At 40.3% G+C, this 13451-nt stretch overlaps 2 protein-coding genes across 10 annotated transcripts in view; one reads left to right on the top strand and one right to left on the bottom strand.

The window, feature by feature from the left end:
* The window catches only part of mapk10 (mitogen-activated protein kinase 10), a 31889-nt gene extending 23003 nt beyond the window's left edge, over window positions 1-8886 (bottom strand). For 2 of the 7 annotated variants that reach the window (XM_029444527.1, XM_029444526.1), the window contains exon 1: window positions 8545-8885. In XM_029444527.1, the coding sequence (XP_029300387.1) occupies window positions 8545-8547 (3 nt within the window). In that variant the 5' untranslated portion in view covers window positions 8548-8885. Of the gene's footprint in view, window positions 1-8544 lie in introns of all 7 variants that reach the window. The other 5 variants (XM_029444525.1, XM_029444520.1, XM_029444521.1 and 2 more) reach the window with 4 other exon arrangements.
* Window positions 8887-12939: 4053 nt separating this feature from the next.
* Window positions 12940-13451, top strand: part of ptpn13 (protein tyrosine phosphatase non-receptor type 13) — a 41786-nt gene continuing 41274 nt past the window's right edge. For all 3 annotated transcript variants that reach the window (XM_029444466.1, XM_029444465.1, XM_029444464.1), the window contains exon 1: window positions 12940-13341. The gene's annotated coding sequence lies outside the window, so the exon portion shown is untranslated. The remainder of the gene's footprint in view (window positions 13342-13451) is intronic.

The following is a 13451-nucleotide window of genomic DNA, read 5'->3' as shown; positions in this document are numbered from 1 at the left end:
ATCCAAAGGGAGCAGGGCAGCATTCAAAAAGACATGTGGGACACAAAGGCATGAGATTTCTGGTTTTGCCCATTTAGGCCAACCTTTTACTTTATACCTTTTCAGTTTCAAAGTACAAAGTCATGGCTGACGTTCGACTGACTGACTCACAATAGTGACTGGCACTATACTAGAAGAACTAGAAGAGCCACTGACGAAGAAGAAGGGAATGAAATCACGAGAGGGAGAAATAATGCGAAGGGTAGCCTACAGATATGAGGTTTTCAGATGGGATTTGCGTGTGTCCAAGGATCAGTTGCAATCCCCCAAAGCACTTTTGTGATTTCACTTCACATCTGTATGTTTGACATGACACCACTGCCACCACATTAAGCAGCACAATGTTTGCTATTAATCCAACTGGTCAATAGTGAAATAAGCCCCGCCACCTAGCTAGCTACATCTGTGCCACTCTAACCTTCAGCCATCTGTGTACATAACATATTAAACCTCTCTTATGGACCAAATGTTTGTCTTCCAGCAGTATACAGTGTAATAAATCAAACATCACATGGATCATCTCTGAAGATGATATCAGGCTGTGCCGGCGCACATACGTAACTTGCTAGTTAGCGCTACATTCATACGCTAACACTGGGCAGACATCTTGTTTAAATTGTGATTTCCTCTTTATTTCACAGTGTTTTCCAACTATATCCCTGTAAAACAGCAACATGGAAGTAGAAATATGTTGGTAAACTGTAACTGAACTGTTCAATAAATGGGTGTTTTCTGCTGGAATGCTTTTTGATACCAGAATCAACAGATTAGCACCTACGGGACAAATGTATGGTGAATAGAAAGAATGATTTCCTGTCTGGTTGTACTAATATATAGTACAATAAAATATAAAATACTAATATAACAGAAACCTGGTGGACTATATGCGAAGGGATGTCAACTCTGAAAAACCAGAACATATAGAGCAGAACCATAAAACTGAAAAGCATCTTAACTGGATAAAGAATATAAACAATTAATCTCAGAGCTGTCATTAACACAGCTGAACAATAATGAGTTTGAAAGCTGCTGACTGTCGTGTCACGAAAAAGACAAATTGATTTGTTTAATTATCGGGAACATTTAATCACGAAGATGTGACAAAAGTGTCAAATCAAATCACGCTAGTTATTTATTGTGAAGCCGACGGCAGATTGTGTGCTTGTTTGTTCAACCCTGTGGCCAGATTCTGCTGATAGTGGGACATGGGTGAATTGCTGCTCTGGTTGCAGCGAATACTACACTCAGCACCACTCCTTAAATATATCATTGTGACAACAATATGTCTCATGAACACATTGTCAGGTGCTTGAGAGTTCTTTTACTCCAGCTTGTTCTAAGTGGACGGTACGAGAGAGTTTGGAGTTAAAGACATAGTAAAATCTATTCATAAAGATTAATGAATCGTAATTCACATAAATTTCAAATAAACGTATCATAATCTATCTAAATGTACAAGATATCTTGGCTTGTTATGTTTTTAACCACATTTCAGCTGTGCACTTCTGTAGTGCTGCCCTGAAGACTGCAAATTGTGTTTAGTGGATTAGTTAGTACCAGGGGCTGGTAACACAGCATCAGAGTAAAACTGTTGACCAGCTTTAAGTTAATGACACAAGCTGTCACAGAACTTTAGTGTAAAACTGTCGCATGTGGGGCTCGAACTGCCTGAAGAGTCGCATTTCTTAACTGCACGGGTCTTATCTGTGTAACATTGTCTGTTTGGAAACCGTTGTGTGTTGTGTTTAGTGCCCAGTTTGAAACCGATACTACAATACCTTTTCACTTTAGGTAGGTAATGAGTATTAATCCATGTTTTGCAATAATATTAACTTTATGTTTAACAAAAGCAGCCACATTTTCAACTCTCTCTTTTGATACTTTCTTTTGACACAATTTGATTGGTACAGAAAAAGTATTGCTTATCTGTTTGAGTGTGTAGCCCTACTTAAAAGCAGTTTATTTTAAAAGAAAGATGACATGATGGTTTGATCTTCAGTGAAAAAAAACATAACTTTTCACAACCACAATTTCTTAAAGGTTTTGCTCAGGAGTGTTGCTAAGTGTTGCATCAGTGCTTCTGCAGGACGTACAGACGATCTGGACGCTTTGTCGTATAGATTGTATAAAAATATCAATTTGAAGCAGTCAAATGTTAGAAGTATGTAGTGCTAACTGTTCACATCTGATAGTTCACTTTGAAATGACCAGCCTGTGATCAAAATTCAAACAACTTAGAGCATGTGCCAAAGCAACATAGTCTCTGTCTCTCAGAAACACATTCAGACACAAATGTACTGCACAATTACAAAAGGCCCGGGTCTGTTACACTGATGAGACAACCGTTATTAAGAAAAAACTCAAGAATGAAACAGAAGAAGATGAGAAAGGAGATTTTAATTATCTTGAATGGGCTAATGCTTATTACTGATACAGCAGACCATTAATCTCCAATGCTGCATGGCCTTGCTAATGCTGAATTTTGCTGGTGTGTGCATATGTGTGTGTGTGTGTGTGTGTGTGTGTGTGTGTGTGTGTGTGTGTGTGTGTGTGTGTGTGTGTGTGTGTGTGTGTGTGTGTGTGTGTGTGTGTGTGTGTGTGCTCTGCAGTTGTGGCTGGTCTTTGGTATTTGGATCCTGGGCATTCTGTTACATCCGCCCTCCTGGGCACAACAATGCCTCAGGCAAACCAATGATCATTCTGCATACTGGGTCCCGTTGTTCAGCGGTAGCTTTTAGTCCCAGCACGATCTACCGTAGGACACTTTTAGTGTTCTGTTCTACCTGCTGGTGTACTGCGCACGCCTGGCAACCAAAGTGCATAGCTGCCTCTGATTGGACGGCTGGAGGACCAGTATTCAGAGCCACAACTGTTAACATGAGCCAATGCAGTAGTTTCCCAAATGTCTTGCAGTTTATGCTGCTTTCACGTAGTCACACTAGATAAATAGCTTAAAAAAGCTACTTTTGTTGTGTTACGAAATAGTGTACAACTCCTGTTAAATTAGCTGAATTGTTAGTTTTGGAATGTATTTATTTATTTTAGTAACCACCAGCGACGGTGGCCTTGCAGCCATGGTGCCAGCAGTCCACATGAACGTTTTCATCTTTGTACTTAGACTGTAATTTTTTACTAATAACAATAAAAATGGCTGCATTCCATTTAGGTGTCAGGTGCCTGTCATAGACCCGTTTCACAGCAGGTATTTTAGCTATATATATGCACAGATATAATGAATGACCTTTAAGTGCTCCAGTAATACATACCACTGAGTCTATTGGGGGTCTATTGTGCATTGCATAGAATGGAGACAACATACATGACATTACTGTGATGATTCAAATGTTTGCAGTAAAAGAAAAGAAGAATTAATTGAATTATCCCTCCCAAATATTACTTTACGCAACAGTACTTGTCTACCATTTCTGTATTCAAAAAGGTTTCTGGTATAATTTCACATAATGAATCCCTACGCCTGATTAACCAAGTTAGATCAATGACAACAAGACAACATCAGAAGCAACAGACCCTACAATAAAAACTCTTTCTATGCCTAGGTATAAAAGCCAACAAATGTGTGGATCTGTAATACTAATTGTTATTATCCAATCTATTTACATCTGACATAAAATGCTTCCAGCAAAGGTGAGATGTTTTTTCCAGCCTTGGCGCAGCATCAGGTGTATATGCCCATTTATCTGATTTAGAGCTTTAGAGTGGTAAGGTTAAAAACCATAGACAATATTATTGAACTACAGGATATGAGATATTTCCTGTGTGTCTGAGAGAGTCCGTTTCATTACTTGTTGGAAAAGTGCAGCCAGGGGACACGTCATGCCAATATCTACTGAAATGTCCCATGTCTGGAAGGTGTGTTTGATCAGTGAAACAGTAGTGAAGTATCTCAAAATGAAAGAGAATTTCAACATTTTACATGGATTGCTGAAAAAAAGGGACTATCATGTGTGGCAACAGTGTTACCGCAGCAGGTGTTTGAAATATAAAACAATGAGATGCAGCCATTATCATCCACTCTGCTTGCAGGATGCATTTTACAGACTGTTCCTGACTCAGCATAGCCCACAGTATATCATACAGGATCACATGTCATGGTTGTGTGTTTCAGCCACATATCATCTGATATATAGACAATGTTTTATGTCTGCATTAAATAGGTTGATTCACTGTTATAGCAGCAGAGGGCTACTGGTAAAACACAATGTGCCTGCCTGTCCTACACACCAGTGTTATTGTTTCCTGTCGTATCCATCTTTGTTTCCTCTCCTCTCACCACTCTCCTTCCCTCTGTCATGCGTTCACACTTTGTGAATGTCACAATGCGCACCACAACAACCTCCATCTATGTCTTCATTCTTCCCTCCATCCTCAATACTGATGAGAGCCTGCGTTCTCCCTTTTCCTGCCTGTCTTTTGTCCCTCCCTTCGCTCCCACCATTCCTGCTCCCAGGCTCCCAGTCTCGCTGCAACCGTCTCCCCTCCCCCTCCCTCTGAGCTCCATTGTGAGTGCTTGGTTCAGCAGCCTCAGCCTCTCCTGCAGTATGCAGCCTTGCCTTGTCTTTACTGTGCAGCCCGAGCCAAACGCAGTACAGCCTCCCATTTGGGCTCAGGGGAGGGGAAGAGAAGCACTTCAAACTGCAGATACAGCCAGCAAAACAAGACAGCACCGACTCCCGAGCTCATCTGCAGGCTGTGAGAATCTGAATGCTCACTGACATCTTATCGATTTTGTTTCTTTACAGCTGAAATACATTTATCCTCTCTGTCTGTGCTCTCGTCTGTCGTCTCACTCACATCCCTCGATTCATTTCAGGTAAACAACAGACATGTAAGCTGAAAAACTGCTTACACTACAAGTTTCTCATAAGCCGCACGGTAGCAACATGCACAGCTTTTGGCAGGTGCATGAGCACATTCGTCCGATTTACAGCTTTTCAAACAGAATCTGAAACAAAGAACTGATTATTTTTGAAACCCCTGAGCCTTCTGTGAAACAACTTCCTGAATATTCATCTATAACACGATAGAAATATTTCATTTGGCATGATCACAGCGCTATCCTGATGCCATGGTTACAGTAGATAATGCTTTCTAAAATAGTTCACTGCTGCAAAGGTATGTCTATTCTCTCACTAGAGTTTACCACACCTTGTACTTGATGTACTAACATTTGCCCAAGTCACTCATTCATGCATCCTAATAGCAAAGTGCATTGAGAGAAGGTTTGGTGATATAAAGGAGGTTTATAGCATTGTATTTAGTCTGGAATGAATGTCCCCTTTAAAATCCTTTGAGTAGCTACAACGTCTGACCCTTAGTGACTCTAAAGTCTCTTTACAGATGTGCTGCGGGGAGATTGGGACTGAATCTATCACAGCTTAAAGTGTTGCACTCAGCTATCTGCAAAGCAAATAAAAGCCGCATTTTTGTCAGATCAAATCTAATTATGTAACTGTGCATCTCACTGTGCAGGCACATTTCTCTGTTTGTCTGTAGTGGTAAGCAATACTACAGCCTACGGGGAATCAACTTTCATGCAGAAATGATTACATTTTATTTATAAGAATAAGACTGCAGTGTCAATGAAAGAGTTACACACAGACACACAGTCCCACACACAGCTTTAATGTCAGATCTAAATATGGTCAACTAAACATTAATTGTCCACAACAGAAATAATAATAGCGTGAGCTTTAATGTTATAATCATAAAAGCATTAAAAAAAAGCACATTTTGACAACAGGCAGGGTTATATAAAACTCAAGTGCGTTTCTTCTGGTAAACATATTAATGTTGGCTTAATTCTATAAACGAAACATTACATCAGCGATAAAGACAAAATCCTTCTCGTGCAAAAACAATAACCCTTGAGATTTAATTCTTCAAAAAGGTGATGCTGGATGATTTATCTCCTCACACTAACATGCATTTATTTCTGTCATACAACCTCCTTCTTAATCAAATTATTATTTTCCCCCTCCTTATTTGGTTATGTACCAACAGACAACTGTTGAAAATACCATTACTACATGTAGGGATGGATTATTAGGACCACATAAATACACAGCAATGAACAACAAGTCGGGGACATTGGGTGATGACAGACTATGGCAGTGTTTCTCAGGAATCCATCCTCTTCTAATGGCGACTTTGACCTTCCATATAATCATGAGAACCACGGAGGAATGGCCCCCAAAAGACTGATGATGACATTTAAGTAATTGATGGTTAGGAAGAATTGTTTTGGGAATAGTCGGACTTCTCACATTCAGCCTCTATAAACGGTCATACCAGCTATTCTGAACTGGACTGGTATTTAATTATTGATCATTATTTGTTATGGCAAATCACAAAAATGCTCCTCTCCCTCTGAAAACATAATATTTCCACGATAGCTCGTGCTGTTAAGAATTTCTCTAATTCTAATTCCTTAAATTAAATGTCCTTTTAGAGCTGAAACAATCAGTCGATCATCAAAACAATAATCAGCAACTATTCTAATAATCAAATTATTGTCATAGGCCCCTATAATGTAAACTTCTTAATTGTGAAGATTTGCACCGTTGCAAACTGAATATATTTGGGTTTTAAACTGTTGGTCGGACAAAACAAGACATTTGAAAATGTACTATTGAACTATTGAACTATTTCAACACATCAACAGACCAGACAATGATTCAGGGAAATAATTGGCAGATTAATTCATAATTAATATAATCATTAGTTGTTGGCCTAGTTTCTTCCTTTGCTGATTAAGTGTGCCTGCAACCCCACCATTATCTCATCTTAATACAATGCCTTATATTGTTACATAACAAAGGATTAGTATACTGATGCTCCAAAGTCTGCAAAACAAAATGGAATTAAAATGCAAGCATCATCTACTGCAAGATAACATTATTCTGCTGCTGGCTATTTCCATTGATGATCCTCCGTTGGATAGACAAGTTGCCTACCTAAAAATCAATATCAGTAAATATGGTTTCGTGTAGACCTGCAGTGGCTACTACCTCAAATAAAACAGATTGTTTTATAAACTGAAGCAGAAACATTGAAGAACTATTCAAGACACATGATTCTCCTCAAGCTAATGATGAAGATGGAGAAAGAGACGCAAGTTGAACCTATTTATCTATTAAATCACTCCCTTTAGCCGCTGCACAACACTCATAAACTCTTTGTTTAATTGTTAAACATGTTCCCTGCAGCACTTTCACAAGCATCGAAGCCTCTTCCTGAATAATTCAGCAGCCAAGGTCACAGCGCTAAAAACCTCTCTCTTTTCCTGTACATGGAGAGTTTGTTGTGATTCCTTAAAACCTTCACCGACTCACTGACGGCACGGCGCAACACCGGGGATGTGGGCATGCACCAAACAGGTACGTGATAGAATGTGAAAATATAAGCCAAACAACAAAACCTGTTGTCTGTTCCAGCATACCTGTGCAATCAGCACAATAGTGCAAGGCTGCTTTACAGTCAAATGAAATGTTGTTCCAATAATGTGCATTAAAAATGTCTCAAAACAAATTTGGAGAAATGACCTTCCTCTGTGGCTGCATCTCTTTTAACTCAATGTTTCCTGCACATAATGTAACCCACATTAGTTTGAATAACACCCCATCCCCTCTGCGTTATGTGTTTGAATGACAAAGCCTCCAGATATCACTTAAACCATCCCTTAATATGCACCACAAACACTTAAGGCACCAGTATCAAAGCCACGGCTGAGGGAAAATACCTATATAAATCAACAAATCACCATTAATTGAGACTGCTGAGAACACGGCGATCTGCTTTTCTAGCACTTATGATGGATCTGAGGCTGGTCCCATATCCCTGGTGAAGTAGTGATGGTCTGCATAATGCACAAGGTGCGCAGCTGACTTCTGAGGGGGAGGAGGGATAAACTCTGCATGTAGGCCTACAGTATGGAGCCCATGTAAGCCTTGTGTTTTGAAGAGAATTTGCACCACCCCTGCACTTCTAATCAAAAATGCATAATGTGCTTCACAACAGTGTTTATTCAGCCTGACACTCGTCAGTTAGGATATATAGGGTTCACAGAAATAAATGGTGCAGATTTTAAAGTCAGAATATAATAAACAACAATGAGAAGTAGACATCAGCCTATTTTGTGATGTTATTCTTAATGCCCGTTTAGGAACAAACTGATTAAACTCTGTAATAGTTAAGCTTCTTGCAGGATGCCTGTAAGGATGGAGATGGAGAGCAGATGCACAACATTTTGTCAGGTCAAGACTAACGTCATAATGACATCCCCGCACAGTGCTGTAGTTATAAAACAACACCCGCGGTGGTGTATGTATCAAGATGGGGGTTTTTTTTGGACGCTGTCCCCTTTCCCACCGAGGCATCGCTAGTGGACTTCATTAACCTTCCCTTCCGATCAATATGCATCACTCCACCCTCCAGGCAGCTGGGGTGCAAGCATCGCATCCACATTAAACAAACACCCGGCCTTACCATTCCGTGCCAGCTGATGACGATCCCAGTCCGGTGACAGTTCTCAAAACATCCCGACGAGAAACATTGCGGTGACCATATCTGAAGGCTTACTTTAAACGTTTAGAAAGATGGCAAAGGGGTGGGAAAAAAAGAAAGCTACTTAAAAATACATTTAAAAAGACGATGAGGAAAGAAAAAAAGCAGAGGTGGGACAGAACCGATGTTTGCTGATGCTGAATCACTCTCCTTCCTCAGATCACCACCTTGTTACCATTGTGCTGCAAGATGCTGGATGTACCATTGTGGACCTACGAGCGCAGAGAGAGAAGGAGGGAAGAGGAAGGGGGTATAGGGAAATATGTTGCCACAGCAACCGCACAGGTCTGACGTCAAAGCCCGAGCAGAGAGAGAGAGAGAGAGAGAGAGAGAGAGAGAGAGAGAGAGAGAGAGAGAGAGAGAGAGAGAGATCACATGCAGGCTGTGTCTCTGGACGGGAGGGGCGTGTAGGAGCATCTCTCTGATCCCATCCTGTACCGTCCCGCCCGCCAGTGCGATCATGAGGCTCAAAGAGAATATGTAACCGCTTGTTATTGTTTAGGGTTTGTCTCACTAAGCTGCCCACATCTCACTTCTCTCATCGGGCCAACTCATTTTGACAACAGTGCAGTGACCACCTTGTTCATAGGGGGGGCCAGATGGGGACACTGAAGATCTGAGGGTGGAATTATATTATGATGTTGTAGTTTATTGAAAACTATGTCAATGTGAGAGTTAAGGAATTGCATACCGTTGAAGTGTGGTTTCTTATTTTACAGTTAAAGGGACAGTGTGTAGGTTTTGGCAGTAGGCCTATCTAGTGTTGTGGTTGCAGATTGCAACACATTTAACACGCCTCCGCTCACCCTTCCCTCTACAAGACTTACAACAGGTTTACAAGTGTGTCGGAGAATTGCGGTGAACTACAGGTAATGTCGAAACACTGTAGTAACATGGCGGTGCAACATAGCAGACTCTGTGGAAGAGGACCCGCTCCCTGTGTAGATATGAATACTACACATTTCATTACTAAAAAAACATACAAAACATACAATGCATACAGCAACAAGCAGCATATACAAAATGAACATAGAACTACTAAAATTACTTCTGCACATATATATTTTCATAAGTATTTTGAATGTATATAGATTTTGAATGTTATTTCTTTTATTGCTTAATTCTTTGCACTAAGTTTACATTTATAGTCATTTCAGAGATGAGCTATTAGTTTTTTATTGTGTCTGCAACTTAAAACAAAAGTAATATCTATATAATCATGTATGGTAGTCCTTCTGAAACTTCTGTTGTATTGCATGTATTTATTTCTACATTGTATTTTGCATTACTACCTGACTTGAAAAAGAGGAACATGACACATTTTCTAGCTTTGTTTAGGTTTCCAAAGACTTCCTCGGGGAAAACATGGGATGTTTAGCTCGCTATATGTTGCTAACTTGTTTTGTCTACTGTTTGATGTTGAGCAGGCTGCATTTAGTCCAGACAACACTGGTAATATGAACATATTAGTTATTGATGTGACAAAAGTTGTCAGTATTGGCAGGACACTTGCAACCTCACACACTTGAATAACATTCTCAGTATTTGCATGAGGCGCAGAGCTCAACGATTAGGTGGGTGGAAAAACAAAACATTCATTAAAACATGGCAGACATTAGCCTGAAGAGGGCTAAAAGAAGGTGGAATTATAATTTCCTAAACTCAGGGTAAAAGGTTGCCTGGCTGCCGACAATGAGATATGTCCTGACCTCGGTTTATTAAGAAGATTAATAAAACGTTTGACATTGTTGACTTCTGCAGCAGTGAGAGGTAATTGAAATATGTTTTCTATGGAATTCCAGCTTACTGCATCTCCTCAGGCAGCAGCTATCAGCTTGTGTCGGAGAAAAGCATTGTTGTTGCATCCCATTTGCTTAAATGACTTGTTTTCTAACATTTCTTTTACCATGTAGGTGATTGTGAAATGTCATACATCAGCGAGGGCGATTGTGACGCATAATCTTGATTAAAAGTTTGTCCAAACACAACAAGAATGTGGATTTAAAATGTGCATCATGATGCATCTAAAATCCAACATCAGATTGTGTGAACCTGGCTCTTCTTCAAGCTGATGTTTAAAAGCAAGGATCCATGTTCCTCATGCTAGCAACTCAGTCAGAAGACTGGGGTCTCTTATAGCACATCAAAACTATGTTTTGCCAGCACCACAGCACTATCAATCCCAGACTGAGCTGATGAATGTCAGTACTCAGCCACTCCACAGGGCAACCAATCAGAGCCAGAGGCAGCTGCCTTGTTGCAATCCATTGTACACTGATTCTCCAGTGAGCTAAGCCACTTGAAAAACGGGTGGGACAGTAGCCAGGAGAGTCATCTAACATGAGTTAAATTCAGAAACACTCATCACAGAAGTCTGCTTGAATAAGATACTATACATCCAAATGATCTTTTTGTACTAGGTAGGGCACACGCATGAGAAAACCTTTACATGCATGACCACCAGAGGTGCAAACATTTATTAAAAATAATTTCTAATGGCTCTCTGACATTTTATTGCCAAACGTGGCAAGTTTTTATTTGAACTCTACGCAGACCAAGGAACTAGTTTCAAAGGCTCCAGGAAAGTTTTTAATGCTCTCCAGCTGGACTCAAAGGCTAGTCGCCCGTCAGCAAACCACATGCCTTCACTCTACCAGGTGCCCCACATTTCCAAGACTGTCAGAACAGGCATAGCCTACTCTTTCAAGGCAAATTGCCCTCGGGATTAAGACCAGCACTGATGAGGAGGTATTAAGGGCAGTACTGACAGAAATAGAAGGAAGAAGAAATCCCAAAATTCAGAACCCCTTGGTTGCACTTTATGGTACATTACTTACCAGACCCTGTTAGGCCTATCAGTCTCCTGATGGGGCCTCTCTGTCTGAGGTAATGATTCAAATCTATTGGGTTAAATGAGAATAACTGATCTCTTTGGCAGCAGTTTATTGGACACTAATATATTTCCAAGCTTGTCAGAAGTGAAAATAGGCCAATACATTAAATATTAGACACTTTATTGTAAATCACTAGCTACCGCATGCACTTTATTGGGACAGGTTGCCCCGGTGATAGTCAGGAGAGCACACATACCAAGGATAGGATCGACAACTACACAATGACTCAATTTATTCTCCTCCTCTTTTTCTTGGAAATGCCATGACCTGGAGATGAAGAGGAGGGTAAAAAATTAAAGTCCAGTCAAGTTCCATTATTGAGGCAAGGACATTCACTACATTTTAACCATTCACTAGTTACTAAGATGTACTCAATGCAATCAAAAAATTTAATATGGATGAACAACACACTGGTATAAAGGGCTCAAATGTGTCTTATTGCTCAATTCCTATTATTACATGGGATCATAGATTGGCCTGAATAGTAAAATTGTTACAAGAAATGGCTGTTAGACTGCATTCAGAACTATAAACCCAAAAAATTACAATATTACATCCTTAATGTTGTATACTTATGCAAAAACATGGATGGAACTCAAATGCAATAGGCATCAGCTTCTAAAATGTTCAATACATTGAATATCAATTGTGGAAAAAAATCGTGTTAATCAAGTAATCCAGTCTTATCATTGCAGTGCATGGTTGGTGATAATAATCATGCCTTTTTTAGAGCACTGACAGGCACAGGCAGGCAGAGATAACCCTTTCAACACAGCCACCATTTATATAAGGCAGCATGTAATGGTGACTAACAGCCACTAGATGGCGCAACACAGTCCATAAATGAGGCAGCTTTGAAGTGCACCAAAGGAAGGAAGTACTCAGCAGTGAATTGCTTCCTGACTAACAACTAAACAACTTTGATGTTGTGGGAAATACTGAAATATAGGATGGATCTTTATTGAGATTGGAAAAGGTCGACTCCTTCACAGGATCCCAGTAGTGAAGGAAATACCAAATGATACACAATCTAATAACTTTGAGAGTAGTGATTTTCATCTTTTGCATTAATTGTCATTTTAAATTACATCTCATGTGTGCATGATGTTTTAGAGGGAAATAGCTATAGAGTAACACATTTAGTCTAATTCACACCCACATCTGCATCTAATTTCCCTCTTTTTGTTTTTTTGTTTTTGAGAAAATCCATTGAAACAGATTTTTAGTTTACATAGGCAAACATGTTGGGGTTTGCTGCGTATAAAAAAGTTTGAAAGCTATATAAAAAACATTTAACAAACCCGATTCTTCCTGCAGGATCCAAGCTCACTGTACATTTTACTCCCAGTTGTGTGTTACTATAGAAACGGTTAAATGACAGTGCCCTCGCAGAGAGCCAATGGACAGCCATAGTAAGGTGTCTTGTTACTCCCAGTCAGCCCACGCTAGCTGCGCTAAAGGAGGGGTTTACTCCGCTCCTCGGTAATGGTGACTTGGCTGCGCTTGGAGAGAGCTCAAAGCTGTGTTGTGGCCATTCAAACACGACTTGTTTTGAGAAATTTCCGAGGAAGAGATTTGTTTTTGTTTTTATCTGCGGCCGCTCGGATTGTAATACCTGCCAGTGTAGTGGATTTATAAAGCTGAACGCGCCGCGGAGACCTGTTGCTCGGCTGCCTCGCCGCCGCCGCCGCCGCATAGTCAACCACTACCCAAGATGTTGCTTTGTGGATGGGATGGCCTCTGGTCCCGTTTGTGTGCGCACTCATAGCCTCGTCGGAGTACGAACATTTTTCCTTTCAAGTGATTTTGTAGCTCTTCTCGACTGGTAAGTTTAAGCACTTAAAACGTGATGGGACAAAAAGTTAGCTAACTTTAGCGCAACGGTTGCCAGCAACGGTCCCCGGGAAAACTGAGGAATTGAGTCTGTTGTGGCTC

The sequence above is a fragment of the Cottoperca gobio genome, chromosome 12 (assembly GCF_900634415.1).
Source record: "Cottoperca gobio chromosome 12, fCotGob3.1, whole genome shotgun sequence".
NCBI classification, from domain to species: Eukaryota; Metazoa; Chordata; class Actinopteri; order Perciformes; family Bovichtidae; genus Cottoperca; species Cottoperca gobio.
The sequence above is the reverse complement of the archived record's forward strand: the minus strand, read 5'-3'. Positions and strand labels throughout refer to the sequence as shown.